The sequence below is a fragment of the Cricetulus griseus genome, chromosome 6, assembly GCF_003668045.3.
Source record: "Cricetulus griseus strain 17A/GY chromosome 6, alternate assembly CriGri-PICRH-1.0, whole genome shotgun sequence".
Taxonomy (NCBI): domain Eukaryota; kingdom Metazoa; phylum Chordata; class Mammalia; order Rodentia; family Cricetidae; genus Cricetulus; species Cricetulus griseus.
In genome coordinates this window covers 52,797,975-52,822,054 of record NC_048599.1, presented here as the reverse complement: position 1 = coordinate 52,822,054, position 24,080 = coordinate 52,797,975, and the positions used below count along the sequence as shown (strand labels likewise).

At 42.6% G+C, this 24,080-nt stretch overlaps 1 protein-coding gene across 5 annotated transcripts in view; it reads right to left on the bottom strand.

Moving 5' to 3' along the window:
* Positions 1-2,538: 2,538 nt before the first annotated feature.
* Positions 2,539-24,080, bottom strand: part of Secisbp2l (SECIS binding protein 2 like) — a 50,236-nt gene continuing 28,694 nt past the window's right edge. For all 5 annotated transcript variants that reach the window (XM_035446060.1, XM_035446059.1, XM_027421951.2 and 2 more), the window contains 7 exons: positions 23,370-23,539; positions 21,799-21,931; positions 20,081-20,243; positions 17,103-17,323; positions 15,511-15,665; positions 12,604-12,823; positions 2,539-6,511 (listed from right to left, as the gene is read on the bottom strand). In XM_035446060.1, the coding sequence (XP_035301951.1) occupies positions 5,859-6,511; positions 12,604-12,823; positions 15,511-15,665; positions 17,103-17,323; positions 20,081-20,243; positions 21,799-21,931; positions 23,370-23,539 (1,715 nt within the window). In that variant the 3' untranslated portion in view covers positions 2,539-5,858. The remainder of the gene's footprint in view (positions 6,512-12,603; positions 12,824-15,510; positions 15,666-17,102; positions 17,324-20,080; positions 20,244-21,798; positions 21,932-23,369; positions 23,540-24,080) is intronic.

The following is a 24,080-nucleotide window of genomic DNA, read 5'->3' as shown; positions in this document are numbered from 1 at the left end:
AGGCTGGAAGCTCGGCTTCTGGTACCGGCTGGCCAAGCGGTGAATGCGAAAGGAAGGCTCATGAGGGAGACTGTAAGTACCAGTCAGTGCACACACAAGCGACAGCAGAGCACCACAGCCAGATGGCTGACACAAGTTTAGTGGTCTGGACAAAAAAAAAAAAAAATCAAATTAGCTACCATAGTCTTGTAAGCTAAAGCCCAACTCAGAGAAAGGCTCTTTACATCCCTCACTTCTATGAAGCCGGGCAGTTTATAGATGTGTGCAAATGTTGGCTCATGGGGCCTCTGGAAAGCCGCTGCTCCAGATTTCAGCAGAGTTAACTGTGGACGTGGCAGAAAAAGTGAAAGAACCAGAAACAGAAGCAGGCTGGGAATGTGATGGGCAAGCTGCCCTCTCACACAAAGCTTTAGCAATGAGTCGCTTCTCACACAGGAGCAAAAGCAGTGGTTTCCTGAGACGGAGTCTATGCCTGGCAGAGAAGCTGTAAGTATTGCTGTTGTGGTAACAAAATGGAATATTCAGAATCAGTTGAAAAAGCAGCAGCAGCAGGATTCACTTTAACTTGTCAGGTTTTATAGGAAAATGCCATTGAGCCATGCTGTGGCTCAGTGCTGGGTTTGCCTAGCATTCATGAAAACATGGCCTTAATCCCAGACTCCACAAAAACAACAGCAAGACATAGTAGAGAAACATTTTGTGAAAGCAAGAGCCTAAGGATACAGTGATTTCACAGCCCTGTGTAAGCAATTGCCATAGACACCCCAACATCAGAACCAACAACCCTGATCTGTTACCAACCACCAACATCAAGGTTTCATTTTTCTAATCGCAACTCACTAGAGGTGTTTTTTTAGTAATAAAATAATCTGAAACTGTCACTTTCATTGTTTAGACACACAGCCAATAAACTACAGCATAGTATAACCATAACTTCCAAACACACAGAGAAAACAAATGTGTCATGTGACTTGCTTTGTGGTGGTATTTGCTTTCTCGGGTGATCTGGAACTGCTCTGGTTTAGAAACCTCATAGGACATTACTCAACATATTGTCCAGATGCCCTCTTAAAACACCACCTGTGCCAGATTAGGATGTAAGTACATGGCAGAAGAGCTGTTGTTTAATATACTTCTGTAGTGGTTTGGATATGTATGGCCCCCATAGACTCATATGTGTGAATGCTTGGCCCATAGGGAGTGGTGCTCTCAAGAAAGTGTGTCACTGTGGAGGTGGGCTTTGAGGTCTTATATGCTCAAGTTAGGCTTCACATGACACAAGTGCTTCTGCTGCCTGTGATAAAGATGTAGAGCTCTCAGCTTCTTCTGCAGCACCATGTCTGCCTGAACGTTACCGTGTCCCACCATGATGGTAATGAGTAGACTGGTCATCTGCCACCTCACTTAAATGTTCTTGTAAGAGCTGTCGTGGTCCTGGTGTCTCTTCACAACTATAGAAACCCTAACTAAAACACTCCCTTTCCCTTTTCATCAGAAAAGCAGTATTTCACAGCAGCTTTCAACTGCCTTCAGGAGGTATACACACCCTCTTCTGGTCAACGTGAAGAAAAACCAAGTGACAAGTTTCTATAGCTTCTCAATGTTTTAGTGAGACAGAGATCAGCACTGTGACAGAATTCACTGCTCAAGGTCCATACTGCCCCAGAAGCACTGTGCATACCTGGGCACTCTACGACACAGTAAAGTGTAGCAGGCTTTCTTGGACTGCCAGCCCCCAAGTCATGACTTACTATTAATTATGAAAGGGTAGTCTTAGTTTAGGCTTGTTTCTAGCTAGCTCTTATAACTCAAATTAACGCATTTCTATTCATCTACGTGCTGCCACGTGGTTCGTGGCTTATACTTCTCCTCCCACATGTCCTGCTTCCTCTCCATCTCCTCTAGTGCCTCTCCCTCACCTAGATTCATCTCTCTTCTCTCTGCCCGAAAGTCCGGTCCAACCTCTTCCTACTTAGCCATTGGCCACTCAGCTCTTTACTAAATCAATGTGCCTTGGCAAAGACACATCTTCACAGTGTAAAAAAATGATTATTCCACAACAGTAAAGCTGTGGCTAGAGTTTGAATTCCAAATCTGCCGCTATTGGCTGTGGGATCTCGGATGGTTTCTTAGTTTCTCCACCACTGCATTGCCTCGAAAAGACAGAGGAGCCATGCAAGGCTGCTGTATGCCCCGAGGTTCAACCATGGGGAACTGAGGGACCTACAGGAGGCTAAACTAACATCAGAACAGTCGGCTCAGAAGACAGGCAGGTGTCACAGATGATGCTGACCCTTGCACAGAGATTGCTATTGCTCCATGAGAATCCTGGCAAAGCCGTGAGACAAGGCAGGCAAAATCCTTAAAAATCTACCAGCACAGGGGAGGTCAAAGAGCTGGGGTGACATCAGAATGCATTTCAATAACCACTTTTATAAGCAGAGAAGCCCCACTAGTACTTACAGAGTGCAAAAGGGTTATTAACCTCTGAATGTGGGATAACGTTTATCCTTCACACAGAAAAAGAACACAGAAATCTTCCTTGGTATAATCCACTAATTTTGCTAGTTTTTATTAGAGCATTATAATTAAGACATTAAATTATAAATTGAGGTGGTATATTTAGAAATTAAATTACAAAACAATACAAATACTTTTAAGGTGTGATGTGCCAACCAAGTTTAAATGTTATCATTAACCAGGGTTCAGTTTTAAGATTCTGCAGAATCTATAATGTGTACAAAGGTTGAAAGGGGCAAGGAAGAAGGAAAGATGTTTGCCAAGAAAATATTCCACAGAAAAAATTTAAATAAAAAGATAAGCTTTCAGCGAATTAAATTAATATTCTAATCTGTTGGCACAATGTACAGAAAATACTTACATGATAATTTCTTAAGCAAACAGCAGCTTTACAAACAGTAATACTTTATACATATATTAAAGTAACAATGTGTTACGATTTAGCAGTTTTGTGTTAAGAGTCGAAATGAATGCAAAGATCGCTCTTTATTTGCAAATTGTAAATCCCACCCCACCCCACCCCCACTTTCCCAGGTTATTAGAAAAATCACACAAGTATGTTATTTGGATATTAATTTGTCAATATTTAAATTATTTGAATTCCTTTTGACTAATTCTTTTCCAAATACTGGAAGCATATAAAATACCATCTCTTCAAAAATGATTCCAGCCAAAGCCTGTAAAAACTTTTCAATGTATAACAGGTGCTATTTTTTCATGTTTAGTCAAAAGAAATTATATTACATCATTTACAAAGATTAAAACCAAAAAAAATTAAGCTATTATGAACATCTCTCTGTCTTCGAGGAGTAGTCTTCACAACAAACAAGCCCACCAAAGAGGGAGTCAAACCGGGGAGTGGAATTTATACTGTAATTCATGTACTGATACCTAACACTAATTATTGCCAGTAAAACTACATCTACACACTAAGGGAAAAATCAGTTTTTATTTCTTGTGCCGATAAACTCATATTCTTACCATTACTTTTATTTCTACATCTCAAAGAGTGAATGATACCTATTTCCAAAAATAAGACTTTCCTATTTCTCATGCCTCCTCTAAAGTCTGGAACTCAATATACACGAACACCCCAAATTTACCCAAAGGAAATAGATTATAAAGACATCGCTGATGCATACTTAAGGGTATTCAGCATGGAAGAACTTCCTTTGATAAATTTTGGGCTGTCCTCTAGAAGTGACCAGTTTCCCATATAAAGTCTGTGGTCCCTTGGATTTGTGGCAGGAAATCCACTGCCTTTCAGAGGCCACCAGCTGGCCTTCTGACAACTACAGCAAAAGTAAATTATTGCTGTTTCCAAGATTTCCTCAACATCTGTTTTGGTACAAATGTCAAAACTCTAAAATGATGATCCACATCCAGAAGAGAATAAAATATAAGAAATCTTTGAAAAGCCACTACCTCAAGATCAAGAGCATCTGAACTACTGACATCAAGCAGGAAATAACATCATGAAGAATAAGAAGTTTTCAAATCCACTTTCAAGATTGTCAGTCGTTCAAAACCTCTATCATTTCTTTAGACAAGTTAAGGCTTCCAATATGCAGACAGTAAGAATCCACCCATATAAATCATACTATGTCAGCTTCATTCCTTACGTCTAACTGAAGTATCAGATAATTAGTGCCTAAAGTCTACACTGGACAACAGCTTAGACTGGACGGTATACTATTGTCCCCTTTAGCACACTAATCAAGTTGACTGACATTTTTTTAAATATATAAAGCAATGCTCCTAAACTTTCACAATTTACAAATACCATACCATCAGCCAAGAATCTCATCTCTCCAGCATTAAATGCCAGCATTATAAAACCTTGAAACTCTCACAGTAGGTCCAATTATTTCTCTAACTTGTCTCTTCTGCCTCTGGGAGGCAAAGTCCTGCCCTATAAAACCAGGGAGAGAAGTACACCTGGCTGCTGCCTGCTTCTGGGAGCTCGCAGGGAGAAGGCTCATGTGTCCATCTGTGTACTGGTAGCTGAGCGTGAAGGAAAGGAGATGAAGACAAAAGACAGGTAATGTTTGATTCTCCCATCTTATGAAAACTTGCTGAAGACAGCAGAATCCAGGTGATAGCTGGACAGTCAACAAAACAGCTCATTAAGATTCTCCCAAACACACACTCACACACACCCAAACACACACACACACACACACACACACACACACACACACACACACTCCTAGAGAAGGGTGGAGATAAATAATCATGAGTAAAATTAGCTTCTGCATACATATGAATCTGATAAATCATCAGATCTGCAATTAGAATAACCTTCTCTTTTCTTCTACAGCTTCTTCTAAGCCCCACCTGCACATGTCACCACAAACTGTGCAAAAGTCCTCCTCCTGATTTCCTCTAACTGTGGTTCTTGTCACGAGGAAGGTGCAATTTTAAAAAGATGAAATGATTTTCAATGTAGACCTGTTTGAATATGCAAACAGATCCACACCTCAAAACAAAGGGGTCCTAAAGCCAAAGCAAGCATTAGGGCAAAGCAGGAGAGCCTTGCTTCTGGGGGTCCACAGGGAAGTGCTGTGCAAATACAAACCTGTACACCTATCAGTGTCTGCTAACTTTACACACTATGTACAAGAGCATTCCTGAGGTAAGAGGCAAGTGTTAGACAGAACCTGGCAAGTTGCACGATGGTGACTTTTTGCTCTTACAGACATCTGTCCCTTTTCACAAGCAAGGCCAGTGTGGTGGTAACGCTCCAGTGCTTGCCTAACTCCTGCAGGCTGTTTCAGCCCATCCTGACTTTTGTGGGGTACAAGGACCAGTGGCTTCTGAAATAAACATTGTGGGCCAAGTAAAATCTGCACCCATTTTGTAATGCACAGTGTTGGACAGCCTTGCTGTCCTCGACCTTTTAGGTCCTGATACTACCTCCAGCACTTTTCAAAAGCAGCTTCCATGACTCCAACAGACAAATGACCCTGAAGCAGATGCAGTCTGTAATCAAAGACTGGTCCTTATAATCTTAATCTTTAGTTTGTAAAATAACCTTAAATAGCCATCAGTTGTTTGTTTACATTTTCTCTTTAGAATTTGGTCTTCTTTCTTTAATCATTATTTTTTCATTACAAAGTAAGTTGAAACAAGTCTGAATTTTCTACACAATTCTTAGAAACAGACCTGAACACTAGTTAAAAGTTAAGCTGAGATCTTAACAAAATAGGTAAAAGCTACAAAAGGTCTGTTGGGAATTAAAAACATAGTAAGTAACTGGACAGTGGAAAACGTTGAGTTGGAGCATCAGGGACATGGCTGCAGCTGGACACAGCTGGAGACAACTGACACTTCCTGAGTTATGGATTTGGAGGAGCAGGATTGGAATCAGAGTGCTCTTTGTTCACGGTGCTGCTGGGCTTCGGCTGCTGGTCAGGGGTCCAGCTCTCACTGTCCACTCCTGACTCCGGCCCCTCAGGTGCTTCTGCTGATTCCTCTCCACTCTGCACTGCATTGTCTTCCTCGGAGCCAGGAAGGGCCTTGCCGAGCTGAAGGGTTTCCATAGTCCTCTGGGTCTCTGAGACCCAGGACTCGATTCTACTATTGAGTTGTACTTCTACTGATATGGGTTCATGAGTATAATCTTCCTCTTCTTCCTCCTCTTCATCCTCCTCTTCAAGCATGCCAGGTACAAGCGTGCTGGTGGTGCTGGTGATGGAGGAATTCAGAAGATCTCGGCAGCTGCCATCCAATGAGCCAGTCTCTGTGCTTTGCTGGGAGGCCCACTCCAGGTCGTCCGGCTTCAGTTCGTCCTTGTCACTTGCGGGCTTCCCCTGGCTTGGCGCTGAGGGAGTGCTGCCTGCAGCCAGCTGCAGCTCCTTACTCACAGGGGTTGTGTCCGGTGTGAGTTTACTGGGATTCTCAGAAGGGCTCTGCTTAGAGGGAAGCTCTCTCTCATTTTCTGACATTTCCAAGCCATCGGAAGTTTCCACCATGCTTCTCCAATTAGTTTCTACAAACAGGAACACATTTTGAAAATCAGAAACACTGTTTCAGAATTGTGGAATTTATTTAAAAAAACAAAAACAAAAACAAAATAAGGGGGCAGGAATAATAAATTTGCTGGCTCAGCAACTAAGTGAGGGGGAAAATTAAACATTTAGCTTGTCCTACAATGAGTTTAAATGTTATAAAAATGTTCAAAACAATGTGCATTCAAATGAAGAACTTAAGAGATAAAATGCACCACTGTATCAGAAAGTAGACTATATGCCAACAGAGTTGCTGATGCTTATGTATAAAACCTGCATAGGAAACCCAATGCACTGTCTCTTGGTGTTTGTTTCCCCTACAGCTACGCTGACTTTAAGGAGCCCCAATTCACAGGCATTCAAGCCAAGATGTCCAGCAAAAATAAATTCTGACTTCAAGGGTCTGGAAAAGCACATCACCTATGATTGGATCATGTTTCATTTATACACAATCAATCTAACCATGTAGTTCTAGTATCTGGGAAAATCTGACATAACATAAGTAACTTGGCTTACACAGCTTGTCACACAACACAATGCTGACAAAATCACCTTAATGGACTAGGACTCCAGAATGACTCCCACTCTTCTAGGTTTATTTTTTAAGTAAAAATATCCAATTATCTTGCGGTAATTTGCATTTTATAGGAGTAATAGTATTATCATATAGTCAAATGAAAAACTACACATAATAAATACTGTATTAGCCACAGGTTATATACATGATGCAGACGGTATCTGGGGCACTGCAGTCAGGACAGTTTATGTTTCAGTATAGGCCGATCCTTCGCTCTCATTCCTACCTTATGGATGGGGCCTACCCCTCCTATGTGCTCAGTCTCACTAGTAACACAATCACTCACCATTCACTGTGTTAAAGCATGAGAAGCCAGCTGGTTCAGAACCCTTGTCCTATATTTCTTCCTTATTCTACACCCCTATCCCATGAACTCATTGCTTTGTGTGACTTCTAGCTCAAAAACTACATCTGCTGACTGCTATCTTAACTCAGGTCTCAATCTCTCCATCCCTCTGCTGTATGTTCCAAGCTTATTTTGGAAGCTGGCTTTGTCTCTAATAGGCTTTTGGTGTCCTTAAGATTCAAACTCCTTAGATGGCACCTGTGAGCCCCTCACGATCTGATCTTACCTACCCTTCTTTCTGGTTCCCCTGCATCCTGTCTCTGACCAGGCAAGCTACCCTGAGGACCATTACATCCTCACTGTCCCCACAGTCACAGGATAAGCTATGCCTTATGTTGCACTGCTCTGGGGAAGTCCTCATGTCCACTACTTGGAGCCCTCCTTCCTGATCTTCCCAGGAGAGGTCCACTGACCGAACCCAGTGCACTTTACATAACCATTCAAAAGCGCTTACTGTTTGCTCTTCCATCCTCATCCTTCCTCATTCCCACCATATCTGTGTTCCTGGATCCCTTGTTTGGTTTGGAAGTAGATGACTTATCGGAGCCAAAAGCTGACCTGGTCTAGTAGAGGATGGAGTGGGCAAGAGAGAGAGGGTGGCTTTCATCTGATCTTGGGCAGCCACAATACTACAGAGAGAGAGAGAGAGAGAGAGAGAGAGAGAGAGAGAGAGAGAGGAGAGAGAGAGAGAGAGAGAGAGAGAGAGAGAGAGAGAGAGAGAACCTCCTCCAGGGCTTGAGGTGCTGCCACCTGCTCCCCATGAATGGCAGTGCCCGGCTGCCCTCAGCAAGCTGCCCCAACCAGACAGGAGCTGTGTTATGGCCAGGAAGGGTCTTCTATTCCTATGGTTTCTAATACTGTAAACTCTCATTTCAGGATTTGTAATTTGGTCATCTGACAAGGTTTCCCAAAGAAAGTTTTGTCTGTCTTTCTGCTGAAAAAGTCCCATCTATTCTGTGTGCACCGAAATATGTGGTCACTGAATGCTGTTTCTGTCTGGTTTTGAATGTCTGGGTTTACATGTTCCGTCTGTCCTGGTAACAGCTCGGCTATTGCTATTATAACCAGCTGCCTGGGCTCAGAATTTGCCTCTGGGCTTTGCTGAATCTGATATGATGACAGAGAAAGTTATCTTATGCTGTTCTATCTTAATAAATAAAAATAGCTCAGAAATTGGGTATGGTTAAAAATCTGTAACAAAAAATTAATTTACAACTTGTAATTGCAAATTGGAATTTTTCTGGGAAATAACACGTGGGCTGCCATTATGACTAAGGTTACAAAGAGGAGGTCATATGACTTCGTCACTATCTTAAATAAAGTAGACCATGTGGAGTGAGCCCACCCAGGAGATACCAGGTCTCCAAGTTATTTTACATTAGGATAGATTTCTATATAATTCCTGTCCTGTCATAAACACAAGGTTTATGAATACTAGGATTTAAAAATGAGGTATTAAACTTACCCCTCTAGGCATCCATGTGCAGGGATGTATTTTGCTGACAGTCAGATTTTTGTAACAATAATAAAGCTTGGTTTGGCCTTCCACAGATTAAGATTATGGCTCTATGACTTAGGACCACATCGGAACACAAGAGACTGCAATATTCCTATTCTATGATGCAGCAAGACAATGACTTAACAGTACGACAAGAGTCTCTTCTTATCTAAAGTATATATATTCAGGCTAACAAAGACCAATTTAAAATATATGTCTAACCTTCTTTCTTTTACTAACTTTGGTAAGCTGTAGCTAATTTGGTAAACTAAAATATATATATATAAAAATATATATATTTTTTTTCTCAAAGTTAAGCCTAAGCAACATTTGTCTAGCTTAGATATGCCTAACATATAACAATACCCTGATCCTCAAACACTTCATAGATCTGAGAATATGGCATTTTAATAAAAAAAGCTTCTCATGAGAGCAGCATGCCAGCTCCTGGCAGCATCCTGTATCTCCTTCAGAGAAGATGGATGGCTGCAGAAGAACTTCCATCTGGAAGCTTGCTTTAAATGTAGGCCAGTCACAGAGTGGAAAACAGCTTTGTACTTTAACTGTTGACAAGACCCTGTCCAGACTGTGGACAAGCAGACACTGGGGAATTGACTGCTCTTCTTGGTCAAGACAAGGTAGACCACTCTCCCCAATTTCCTACTCCACAGGAAAGTCTGTCAGATCTTCTGGGCCTGGCAGCTGAAACTGCTAACTGCCCTGGGACCTGTGTTCCCAACAGCCGTGGAGAAACCTGGGATAGCTGCCCTAAGTAGCTGCAAAGCTGTCTCACTTCTGCCTACTCAGGTGATGTTTATCCTTCTCAGATCTGATGGGTACAGACTGAGAGCCTCACCAGTTTAACAGTTCTCCCCCAAACCCCACGGCTACAATACCGTGGCAGCTCATTAGTTCATCAGTTAAAGTCACAGACAGGTTTGCCTCATTCACAGGCTTCATAGTACAAGATAAACAGGTTTCAGAGGTAACTTTGGGGGTTCAGAGTTTCAGCACTGATGAATCCAGTTTTGATAAACTGACAGAGGTCTTTTCAGCATTACTGCACTGTCTTCCGCCACATATGACAAAACTCTGCCGAAATGCCAACTCTTCCCCCTCTGAACCAGGTTAGCAATAAAGAGGGTATGAAACCCTGCAGGTGTGTTCAACTCCATCCTCCTCCTCCACTCAACCTCCTTTGGTCAGTAAATTTCCTGTTTGTCTTCTAAAAATGTTCATACCTTTTAACTCAAAGCCACAGCCTTTTTCTATGACACCAAGCTGTAAATCTGCTCCAGCTGTTTTACCAGAAACCTGCAGGATCCTAGAGAAAGGGTTCTGCTACTGTATCAAGAAATATGGTCTAGTTGGAACTGATATCAGACCCCAAAGGCCCTCTTTGACCCCACCCATCTTTCAGCCCATATTTTACTGGTTCACTCCTCAGGCCAAATACACCAGCCCCTGCACCAGCTCAGAGGACACCAACCAGGCAAGTACTGGCAAGCTGACTTCACCCACAGGCCCAATCATAAAAGGCTCCATTATCTCTTAACTCTAGTTGACACCTCTACAGAATGGATGGAGGCACACCCCACCTCCAGGAAAATAGCAGGTACTCCTGGAACATATCACCCCTCGATTTGGTGTGCTCCTGGGACATCAAATCAGTGCTGGTACCACCTCGCCAGGTGGGCACCTCTCCAGCAACTGGGACCTGGTTTTCCAAAATGTCCCACTGAAGGGCACATCTACTCTCACGTCTCACTCATTCACTCTTGCCTCTTTTATACAGCCAGGGCACTTCTCGGTCCCATTCTTTCTGGTTATCTTCACTCTTCCCACGGCTAGCCCTGTTCTTAGGGCCCATGGTAAAAATCTATTTTTTTTTTCCCCTCAGAAAACTGCCTTCTCTGCCTCCTCAAGGAACAGACTCCTGATGTCTCCAGGACAGCAGTTAACAGAATGCTTCTTCACCCATACCTCCCAATGATGTGTGAGTCCACCAACTCCCGACTCCCTGTCCCCACGCCATCCCTACCAAGACAAAGTAGGCAGACTTGAACCAGCACCCATATATACTAAAAAGGTTGGAAAGTTGAGATCCCCTATTCCAAACCCTGCCCAGATATTTAGCTGGGAACTCTACTTTGGCACACACACACACACACACACACCCCCCTCCCCCTCCCCCCTCCCCCCCCTCCCCCTCCCTCCCTCCCTCCCTCCTCCCTCCCTCCCTCTCTCTCTCTCTCTCTCTCTCTCTCTCTCTCTCTCTCTCTCTCTCTCTCGACCCTGCCTTCTCCCAGAACTGCTCAAGACTTTGCCTAAGAGTATTTAAACTCTGTCTCTAGAGCTGCCATGTGATTTCTCTCCTGTTCTTCCTGAGAATCACCCGGGAGATGCTGTGCTCAGATTAAACCTGGTCTTAATTCAGTTTGATCTGGCTTATTGCATTGTCGGAGAAACTGACTACCGGGGATATAAACTACTTATCAGAAGTGGGTCCACAAAGCTATCCTCTGACCATAGAACATGCTGTGTCAGAGGTGTGCCACATCCTGTCATGCACATGCACACATGATAAATATAATTTTAAGAAATTAAGAATAAGGTATTATCTCATATATATTTAATTATGAAAAATAAAGCCTTAAAGCCACATTTGCATTTCCTTCCATTGGCTTCTCTTTTTCCTAAAGAGAGGTTCAGCATTTAATTACTTCTTAGGCAGAGTTTTAAAAATAAAAACTAAGGCTTCCCAAGTGCTGGGATTAAAGATGTGTGCCACCACTGCCCAGGAAGAAGCCTCTGGAGAGGTATCCCCTTGTTGAAAGAACTGTGTCACTGTTGGAAGGCTTTGAGATTTCAAAAGCCCACACCAAGCCCAGTGTCTGTCTGTCTCTCTCTGCCTATGAATCTGCTTGTAACTCTCAGCTCCTGCTCCAGCACCATGTAAGCCTGCTTGCCTCTACGTTCCCCACCATGATGACAATGGACTGAACCTCTGAACTGTAGCCAGCCCCACCTGAACGCTTTCCTTTATGAGCTGCCATGGTCACGGTGTCTCTTCACAGCAATGGAACAAGTGGCTAAGACAAAATGTGATTGATTTCCAAGATCTTAAAGGGCAGTATCAGTAGCCCTGGCTGTCCTGAAACTCATAGAAATCCACCTGTCTCTGTCTCCCAAGAGCTGGGATTAAAGGTGTGTACTACCAAGTCCAGACAAATATTCTATTTTTAATAATAATGTTTAAACTAATTTTTTTTTTACTTTTTAAATTTTAGTCTATGTGTCTTTTATTAAACTAATTTTAAGCTAAAATTTGATAATTAAGAATAAGAATATGTGGGCTGGAGATAAGGCTTAGTTGATGGGAGTCCTTGCTTAGTTTGCATGGAGTTCTGGACTTGCTCCCCTTTGTCACGTACACTGTGTGTGGTAGCACACACTAGTAATCTCAGCACTTGGGAGATAAAGACAGGGGATCTGAAGTTGAAAGCCATCCTTAGCCACATAGTGAGTTCAACGCCAGATTTTGGGAAAAAAAAAAAAGTATAAAAACAAACCAGAAGTACAATGGAAGTTATATACAAAAAGGTTTTAATCACTTGAATTATTTCATTTAAAATGGTATGGAATGACTTACCATACTCCTTCTCGTTTACTTCAGAAATGGGTTCAGAAATAACACTGCAGAAAGAAATAGCACTTGCTGCAGAGGGGTTCCGAGAATGGCCCATGTGGTGAGGCACTGTCTTCACACTCTTCAAGGCTTCCTCTGCTTGCTCCTGCTCTGTTGCTGCAACCATGTCTTTATACGCCTTCCGGGCTTCCTCGGTGAGCTCCACTAATCTATTAAATAGGCTCTAAAAAGGCAGAGATTCTTCTGTGACTAGTCATTTTTTTAATTTATATATATATATATATATATATATATATATATATATATATATTTTAGCCGGATGAAATCAGGCAGCAGTAAATGCACGTAACACACATGTGGCTTATTAATTCCCATAGAGTTGAGACAACTGATTCTAACACTAGCCTCTAAATGCAAGGTATTTGAAAGGTTCAACCAACACTCCCTGTAGTCTGGTACTACGGAGAGTAAGAATGGAACATCAACTCTTCTCCTGCAGAAACGTGTGTATGACAGTAAGGGAAAGATATCATAGTAGCTCAAGTGCCTGCAGAGGTTTCTGGCTTTTTGTTTCACAAAACAAAACAAACAATACCAGCGACAAATTAACAGTACTGTAGCTTTTAAAGAAGACATTAAATCTGACTGTGGGCATCACTGAGGAATTCAAGGACACTAACATTTGATGCATAGCTTGAAAACAGGTACAGTTCTGAGAAGGATGGAGAAGGCAGTTTTGAATAACATATAATCAAGGGAGACACAGGAGAAGCAGGCTGGTTTGGGGGCAGTGACAGTCTTACTTGGGTTAGAACATGAGGGAATGAGCATGTGTAGGGAGATGGCCAGGGGTATAGAAAGTAGTGGTTTCCAAAGTAATTTAAAGTCCTCCAGCCAGGTGTAGTGACAGATACCTTTAATTTTATTCCTGGAAGAGGCAGAAGCAGGCAGAGCTCTGTGAATTCCAGGTCTGCTAGAACTATATAGTGATACCCTATCTTCCCCCACCAAAAACAAAAATCAAACAAAAAATCCAACCTTTCTGCAATGCTCACTTGTGGGAAGAACTGAAAAGAGGCTGAAAGGAAGTTGGTTTCTATAGATGGTGAGGGCTTGACGATGATTAAAAGCATGATTACTGGGCCAGAGGCAAATTATAAAAACAGAAGAAAGAGCCTGCAAGTAGATTAAACTAAACATCCTCCACCAGTAGAACAAAAATTCCTATGAATGAAATAAATACCTGAAGTGAAATGGAGTGGAAATGGGGAATTATCCTGTTTAACAAAATGGCAATATTTACAGAGCACTAAAAGCTGCACTTCAACATCTGTATCTCATGACATTCTCCGACACCAAAAGAGACAAAGCCCACTGCTTCGCAGATCATCCTTCAAAAAGACTTCGAGCCTGACAAGTGTTTTTTGTTTTTATTGGTTGTTTGTTTGTTTTTTGAGACAGGGTTTCACTATGTGGCTCCAGCTGCTCTGAAACTCACAGAGATCCACCTGTCTCTGCCTCCCAAGCACTGGGATTAAACATGTGCCACTATGCCTGGCACTTGTGGCAAAGATTTTAATGTCTTGCTTAGTAAGACAATAAACATACATCATCAGAGAATTTCAACATGGCTTGATATAGAGTATGTTGAATTTTACACATAAAATACATTTTAAGACAACGGGAAATGTACAGCATGCTTTCTTTATTCTCATCAAGGCACTGTGATTACATGAGGATCTAAGCAGGCAGAAGGTGCCACACCCATGCTCAGAGGACCAGGAACAATGAATGATGCTGCTAACTGTGCTGACTGATAAGGCAGGAAAAGCCGAAACTAGCTGTCAAACACATACTTTATAAAGGAAAAAGAATGGTTAAAAGCAGCCCCTTTGGTCTGTACCAGGTTGGAGAAACTCACAGGAACAGTTGGCCTGAACAAGGGAGAGCACATCGACCCCAGATGCTGTCAGGGAGGCCAGTACAAGACTGATCCAGACCCCTGAACATGGATGTCAATAAGGAGGCCTCTGCACTCCAGGGAGCCTCTGGTAGTGGATTAGTATTTTTCCCTGGTGCAAAAAGGGACTTTGAGAGCCCATCCTACGTGAAGGGTTACACTCTGACCCTGGACACATGGGGAAGGGCCCAGGACCAGCACAGGAAGATTTGGTGGACTTTGCAGAGCCCCTGTTGAGGGCCCTACCCTGCCTGAGGAGTGGTGAGTGGATGGAGTGGGGGTAGGCTGGGGATGGGGCAGGAGGGATGGGGTGAGGGGAGGGAGAGGGAAAAGGGACTTACATGTGAAACCAGCTTGTTCCCTAACTAGAACTAATAAATAAATTAAAAAAAAAAAAAAAGCAGCCCCTTTATGGACCACTAACAATGAAAATTCTATTTGTAGTATGTAACAAACCACACATTTAGATGAAACCAGTAAAAAAGAAAATAGGCATGAAGATTTAAGATTTATGATTTTAAGATTAAAATAGGTATTATAAGCAGGACAGACAGAAACAGAAACTAAAGTACATAAGGGAAGAGAAGAAAATATTGAAGAAAGAAGTTCTGGTCCACTCCTTTGAGTTACTAATTGACTCCTGGCATGTGGTAATAGGAAGGAGAAAGAGAATGTGTCTCCTAAGTGTGTGTGTGTGTGTGTGTGTGTGTGTGTGTGTTCTGAGGCACTACAGGTCAATGGCAGGTGCTGTTCCTCAGGCTCCAGTTATCTTGTTTATTAGACAGGAACTCAGACAGGAACTCTTTCTGGCCTACAGAGACCCACTTGTCTCTGGCTCCCCAGTGCTATAAGTTCACCACCCTGCCTGGCTTGAAGTGGGTTCCAGGGATCAGACTGAAGGGCATTTACTGACTGAGCCTCCTCTCTGGTCCTGTTTCCTAATTTCTTACCTCAGCACCGAAATAGTTGAAGATCCCCACCACACTAACAGGAACCAGCTTGTTCACACAGCGTCCGAGAGCTTTCCTTCCAAGGGCAAATACGAAAGGGATCTCCTGTTCCCGGGCCATGGCTATGACGTTGTAGAGGGCCTCATCTAGGCCACCTAAGGAAATCAACATGTGGAGAGGCATCCCTCAGTCACCTTCATGCTGGAGCTAACCAGGCTAAAGAACAGAGTACTGCAGCAAAAGAAAGTCTTACTTGAACTGTAACACACTCTCTCTGTCTCTATCGATATTTGTCTTTCTCCAAAATTAAATTCCAAATTCCTTCAAACCCAGTATTTTAGTTTCTCTATCTATAGGATTCAGCATAGCAGGAATCAAGTTTCAATGTAACAAGCATTTATTATGTTGAAATTGTTAAGAGTAACTAATCTTTTTTTCACATTCTCTAAGCTCCAGTAATAACCAATCTTATTTAGGGAGACAAATGAACATGGTGGCACAGATGTTTTCTCCGTGCCAAGTGTCTATCACAGCTCCTGATACCTAGATCTGTCTGCTCCACCACCAAGGTCAAACAAGGCTGTCTACCAAGAGATGTACTCATGTGCTAACCTACCAGGAGCCTCTCTATGTCAACTTGACACAAGCTAGGGTCACTTGGCAAGAAGGAACCAATTAAGAAAACGCCTCCACCACACTGGCCTATAGGTAAGCCAATGATGCACTTTGTTAATTAGTGATTCATGTGGGAGGGCTCAGCACATTTCAGGTGAGGCTACCTCTGTGCTGGTGGTCCTGCATTCTACAAGAAAGCAAGGCTAAAGAAACCACGGGGAGCGAGTCAGTGAATGCATCCTTCACAGTGAATACATCATCATCTGTCTCTAGCCTAATACCTTGAGTTCCTGTCCTGACTTCCCGGAAAGATAAACTATAAGATGTAAGGTGAAATAAACCCTTTCCTCCCCAGACTGATTTTGGCCATAGTGTTTTAATCACAACAATAAAGACCCTAAGATACTATTTAACCACTGGTTTCTGAGAGACAAATCTCCACCCTAAGCAGGAGCTGAGATCTTTATCTTTTTTCCAGTTCTTATTATCTTATTTTGTTTTTGTTTTTGTTTTTTAAGACAGGGTCTTTCTCTGTGTAGCTCTGGCTGTCCTACAACTCGCTCTGTAGACCACGATGGCCTCAAATTCACAAAGATCCACCTGCCTTTGTCTCCCCAGTACTAGGCTTAAAGGTGTGTGCTACCACTGGCTGGCTTTTGCTAGTTGTTTTTAAAGAGGGAAAGATCATTAAAGAAGGTTAAATAAAGTTTTCAGAGAACAATATACAGATGCAAAGTAATACACCCTGGCTAGTTCTAGTCTGATCACAGCAAGGAGACACTTGGCGGGCCCAATGGAGAACTTTACCACAGTTCACACACCTACTTAATTTAGGTATTGGAAGATTTCATTTTCTTATGCCAAACATTTATTCCATGACTATATTGTAGAGAAAGATGTGGCTCCCTACAATGGTAACAAATCATGGTAAACAGGATTGAGGAAAGCACAGGAGGGAGGAAAGCAAGCACACACACCCTTTGACTGGATCTTCTCACAGTTGGGGGAAATGATGACACACTTGATCTTGTTCAGCTTCATGTGCTTGGTGACCTCCCTCAGCCCCATGACCAGCCGCCTCCTGGCCTTCGCTCTCACAGGGTCCTTCTGGTAGATGCGCTCCTGGAAACTTACAAGCTCTTGCAGAAGGAGGGTCACACATTCATCAATTTCTTTAGAGAGAACCTGATTACAATATCTGGAAAGGAAGCAAAGAACCAGGTAATTCCATCCTGATTTATTTTCCTGTAATTACAGACTTACATTAGGAAAATATCTTTGAGGGAGGATATATACAACAAGGCATTTTTATAAAAGGTCATCAGTCTCTACAATTTCTAAACACATCAGTCAGAAAAACAGCAATACTGAGTATCTTTGCTTGTGGATTTCAACTAAAGTAGCTTTTAGTCCAGGACAGGCTGTCTCAGGGAAGGACTACCATACTGCTAGTTATTAAATCTCTAAAAATATAAACCAAATGCTGGCTTGCTAAGAGGTCATAGCATTTTATGTCACTGTGATAAATACTAGAGGTGCTTCTAGTAGGAAAGAAATGCAACCTCTCTGAATTTCTTAATAACAATACATCCTCTTAGGGAAGAAAGGAGTCCTGGCACTGTTGATGGTGGAAAATGGTACAGCACCGCAGAAATCAGAACTGCCACGGGGCTCAGCTACACCATTCCTGGGCATAAACCTGAAGAACTCCAAGTTAACAGAGCAGAGATCAGTGTGTACCCATGTTTATCACCAGACTATCCACAATAGTTATGAAATGGAACCAGCTTCGATGCTTCCCAAGATGAATAGCTAAATGAAACTGATAGGAATTTATTAATATATACTGGAATTTTATTCAGCTACCAAGAAAAATAAGGTCAAGACATTTGCAAGAAACCAGATGGAACTGCAATCATTATGCTAAGTAACAGACTCGGACAAACACTGCATACTGTCTCTCATGTAGACTCTAGATTCACATTTGTGTATGTGCACACGCACACACCGGAGTCCAAGTCAGAAAAGGATCAGAGAGGGCACAAGAGATCTCACAGGAGGGAGGAAAACAGAAGGTAATGAAACGTTTGTTTTTTAAGACAGGTCAACTATGTAGCCCTGGCCATCCCTGGTCCTCACCATGTAGACCAGGCTGGCCTCAAACTCACAGAGATCCTCCTGCCTCTGCCTCCTGAGTTCTGGAATCAAAGGCATGCGCCACCACACCCAGCGAAGGTAATGGAATGTAAGTGATGTGAGAAGAGAACCATTTAGGACAAGAAAGTGAAGCAGTGTAAGGTGGGCAGTGGGGAGAGGGAGGCAGTTGGAGAAGGGCATGAATGAGCACAAAGCATAATGATACCTATGTGTGAAAATGCAATAGTGAAACCCACCCCTTTATGTGCTAAATTATCAAGGCTGTGGACAGTTCTTGTTACTGCACAGGCCACTAATCCTTACAGTATATCCAATAAATCTGTTTTCTTTTACCAAAAGAAAAAAATGCCAAAAAACCTACAAACACTTCATCCTTTGAGCCTGGATAAGTCTCTGCCAGAAAAGCATTTCCAATCATAAAAATAAGTTTGCTTAGATGTTTCAAAAGTCTATAGGTAGACTGGGGCCTTGGGGTAAAAGTCACAGGCTTTTACATCACTGTGTACTTAACTCCAGGGCGAAGAAGTCATCTAAATTTACTTGTGGACTAGACACCGTCCCAAACCTTATTTCACCTCCATAGAGGTAGGTAGTCTACATTATACAGTGGAAAACATGGACATGAAAGGAGGTCCAGGGAATGTCACCTTTTGCATGAAAATGTTTAAGCAAATGTGACACAATTCCAGAGGACTGAGGGTGGACTGAGGAAAGATTAACCGTCATAAACGCTCAAAGAATTCAATTTCAAACTACATCTTTCTTCTTTCCTGTTTCAAGCTGTTCGTTTCATACATATGTAATTTATTTTCCATGTGTTTCATTTGCTCCACATCTGCTGCCCGGCATATAATTAGCTGCTCAGAGCCTGAAAAGAAGCTTCTGCTCAAACTCTAGAGCTGAGGAGCAAGCCAACAGAGCAGGGGCTGCTGGGCCACACTAACTCTCACTCTAGGATTTTCTTCATAAGTCATTTTTAAAGGTAAAACCACTTCATCCATACATACGCTAAAAAATGTCACAGCAGTTAGCTTAATGATTCCCTAATTATCCTAATTCTTAAAGCAAGTGTTTGGGTTGACTGTGTTGCTGAGTGATCAAACTCTTGACTAGGAAGCAAGAGGCCCTGAATTCAAACTCTAGTACTATAAAAATGAACAAAAAACAAGAACAAAATGACATGCTTTATGTGAGATTCAGGGTCTTAGACAAAGAACCCTATTTGTAAGTATTTTAAAGTATCTATATTATATGCAAAAAAATAAATAAATAAAAACAAAAAACCCAAAAGCATTTGGAGGGGCAAAACCCATGGTGCATTACAATCTTTTTTCTTGGGGGTGGGGGTGTTGAGACAGGGTTTCTCTGTGTAGCTTTGGAGCCTGTCCTGGAACTCGCTCTTGTTGACCAGGCTGGCCTCAAACTCAAGAGATCTATCTGCCTCTGCCTCCCGAGTGCTGGCATTAAAGGCGTGCGGCACCACCGCCTGGCCAGTATATTGCCTCCTATATGCACATATACATAACATACATATACACATGATACACAACATAGATATGACATAAGATTTTGGGATAGAAACACCATGTGTGATAAAGAAAACATATCACTGTGAAATCCCATTCCATGGATACTGACAGCAGAGCTGCTTTAAATAAACCCAAACCATGTTAAACAAGAGAAGAGCAGCCCAACCTCCAAATTCCATCTTGCTCCACTTACTCAGTAACAAGGACATGAATTCAGAACAACAAGATCCTTCAACTGTTTGGCCTCAATATTGAGAAAAATAACTTACTCTCGAAATCTTTTGCTGTGGATTTTGGTTATCGTTGATGATGCCATTGGGCTGCCTATGCCAGAACTAGCAGGAGAGCCTTGCGACACAGGTGTCATACAGTATGGAGAGTTCTGACTTGCTGGAGAAAGTGAAGCATCACTGGGCATGCTCAGTCCAGTATCTGTGGAGATGTGAAGCGAAAGGGAAGAACCTGGCAATTTCAAATGCTAAGAAGCTCCAGATGGACACAGACAATTTAGATGGCAGAATTCTCAGGTCATACCTTAATTCTCTGGAAGGTAGTAAGTTAGGTATTTTCCTATCACAAATTATGATTTCTTATAAAATAAAAGAATGGTATCATAGCCAAGAAAAATCAATCATAGCTTAGAAGTTTTCAAGAGGAGATGGGGAAGCAAAATTATCTAAGACACATGCCCAGAGATCTGTACCTTTCTGCACAGCATTATCACACATCTCTATTGGCCATCTATTTCTTAAATCTTTCTTTCTAATCCTACCTGGTAGTAACAATGACAATCCTATGTCACTTCTCTCCTGACTCGCCTTATCTCACACCTGCTCACCCCCACAACTCTCCAGCCTCCACACATGTTCACCCCCACAACTCTTCAGCCCCCACACCTATTCACCCTAACTCTCCAGCCCCCACACCTGCTCACTCCCCAACTCTCTAGCCCCCACACCTGCTCACCCCCCAACTCTCCAGCCCCCACACCTGCTTATCCCCCAACTCTCCAGCCCCACACCTGTTCAACCCCCCCTACACTCTCTAGCCCCCACCTGCTCACCCTCCTGGCACCTTTCCTCACCTACTTATCTGGTCTTTGCTTCTGTGCTTAGGCAACCACACTTTTAGATGCAAACTATTAATTCTACCACTTCTTCCTAAGTTTTTGCTTCTGTTCAACAGGAAAACTCAGGAAGTGAATTTGTATGCTCAGTTTACTAATCAACAAAGTTACACATTAATTCTGTTTATTGGATTATCAGCCCCTGACAGTCAGCCTGTAATCATTCTGTTTTCTAGCCCCTTAACTCCGTTACTTATTGAACACATGTGGTATCTATTTAATCAAAATCAGAGGGGTGACTGGATTAATGGACATGCATAAATCTAAGGGGAATCATACTGAGAATAAAGGGGAATCCCAACCAAGCACATCCTAGATAAATAATGCTTGGGACTAAATTAACTTTTGAAAAACTTCTGCTTGATTTCTGTGCAAAGCAGATTTACCTTGCTATACCAGATAGGACCTGTCTGTTGGAATTACACGTACTGGGGATGAACAGAATTTTGCACTACTTTGCAATTCTCTATTCCTTGTGCCTTACGTATTAATTCCCAACAAAGCAAGAAAGGAAATGGATAAAATGATTTGAAAACATTCCTATAAAGAAAACAACTGATAAATAGTGTTTCCTACATAAATGATGAAAGAGAGCTCTTAAGAGAATCCTGGGAGTCCCAGGCACTCGGGAAACCCTAATGTTTGAGATGTTACTACAAACGGTAGATTTGGCCTCCAAAGTGTTAGAGACCTGCTATGTAACACCTGTCCACCCTTTCAGCCTAAAAAAAAAAAAAAAAAAAACCCACATAGATCAATGTACATAAAATACAGGGTGCAACTTTCACTTGAGGCACAGCCAATGAGGCTCTCTCTGGCAACACTGCAGACAGCTGACAGAGAGAGGAGAGTGGTCCTCACCTTCCTGGGAGACAGTCTCCTGAGGCAAGTCATTGGTGAGGTCCAAATGTGTCTCTGTTGGCTCCTCCGTGCCCAAAACAGTGTGTTCCACAGTCAGACGTCCCTTCTTCTCCTCTCTTTCTTTCAAAATAACCTGAAAGCCATTGCACCACTCTTCATCACCACTCACTCTTCAACTAGGTATAAGCTATTACAGTGTTATACTAAAACACAGGCACAGCCATGAGGATTTCAGTCGCTGCATTACCCATTCGCACAAAAGCTGACCTGTAAAAATCTGACTCAGTGGAAGGGAATGCTGTGCAGAGAGTACAGAGAGAGTGTGCTAAGAGTGCACAGCCAGACAGACTTCAACTGCCTCCATCCTCAAACAAAGGGAAGCAGGATGCTGAGCGCACACAAACATGCCACATCTGCCTCAATCTTTAAATCCCAGGCGACCAAGAAGGATCCCCCAAACTCAGTAACTTTAAGTTTAGAAACCGACTCATACAGTTCATGTGATCAACACAATGACTTTCAACTATTCAGGCATGAATTGCCTCACTCTGACCCTCTAATACTAAACCAAAGCAGATACTATCATCAATTTATAGGTAAGGAAAAGGGAGGCAGAAAGGTGGGACTAAAGTTGCTCTACTAATACAGAGCAAACCCTAAAGTTACTAAGGTCCAGGGCTAGCTAGCGAGGAGGCAGAGTGCCTACCTCAGATGGACGAGGCCTTGGGTCAGATCTCTAGTATTGCAAAGAGGAAAGGAGAAGAAAGCTGTGGGAGCAGAAGGGGAGGCTGTCCAGGCGGGGAGGGGAGGGAGGCACAGGTGTGGAGATGGCTCAGTGGTTAGAGAGCTTGCTGTACAAGCCTAATATGTAAAGTTTGGATCTCCAGAACACAAAAATGCTAGGTGGGTGTGGCAGACCACCCATGATTCAGAACCCAGAGGCTGAGATGTGATTCCTGAAGCAAGTTGGCTGACCAAACCAACCATACTGGTGAGCTCTGGGTTCAACTGAGGGACCCTTCCTTAAAATAAAGGGGAGAACAGGGTCAAGAGCCATTGAGAAAAGTCAGACATGAACCTGACTTCTATATGCAGCTCCCCGCCCCACACACACACACAAGCATGCACACACATATACATGCAAGAGAAAAAAATGCAAAGGAAGGAAAATATGGGCTTCTGATTCCTAAGGAGTTTAATTTTTGGGGATATGAATGTTTAGCTACTTATTTTCTTTTTATTTATTTATTTCTAAATTTAAACCAAGCTTCTTTTACATATCAATCCCAGTTCCCCCTCTCTCCCCTCCTCCCCTGCTCCCATGGACCCTCCATCCTATCTCCTTTCTGCTCCCCAGGAAGGGTGAACCTTATAGGAATAGTCACTTTGTAGGACTTTCCTACATGCAAGACCACTGCCATACAATGCTGGTTTTGAATTAACCAGTCACACATAGCCATGTGTATAAATACATTGCAACATCTGCTTCCTAAAACACAACTGATTTTGCAAAGAATAAAAGAAAACTCTAAATTACCCTATCAAAGAAACATCTCCAGATTAGGGGTTACCTTTTTGAGTGCTGTGGGTCTTTTTAGCTTTGCAATTTCCTTCTCTTTTCCTTTCTTAGCTTTAGAGGAAGTAATGTCCAGAGAATTACAGGACGTTAAACAGGGCTGACTTTTGGTTAAAGGCTTTCTGTTAGCAGAGTCTTTAGTGTGAAAAGCAGCTGCAGCGGCGACTGCAAACAAACAAGAACATTAGTTTTACTACTGCAGCCAAATTTACAATTGGACAATTTCAATATTAAATCTTCAAAAAACACAGCATTCTCTTCCCATGGAAAAGGACAAAAAGACATCACAGTAACAGGCTCAGCAGAGTGCCTCAGACACAGCTTCTTTCCAAGTCTTTCACCTCCCTAAAATGAAGGTAAGTCAATGCAGTTAGCCGACCAAGAGGTCTGAAGCAAGCCTGGACTGTTAGTTCAACTCCACAGCAGCGACTGAGTGAGTGCATTCTTTACAACTGGCCTCCACTCATACTGGCCCACCTCTGGTGTTCTCCCCATGTCTACAGAGCCGACTACTCACCCTGACACACTTTGCAGCCTAAGGCTCCTCTTCAGTTGGGTGTCAGGAAGGACAGCTGGCTCTCTCCCCCACCCTCAGTGCTACCCAGCACCTGTTACACCCCTACTCGTACCCTCATTCTTTACCCCTGACCCTTTAGCATTTCTAAGCTGCCAATCTCAACCCCGCCACTCCAGCAGAATACTCTGT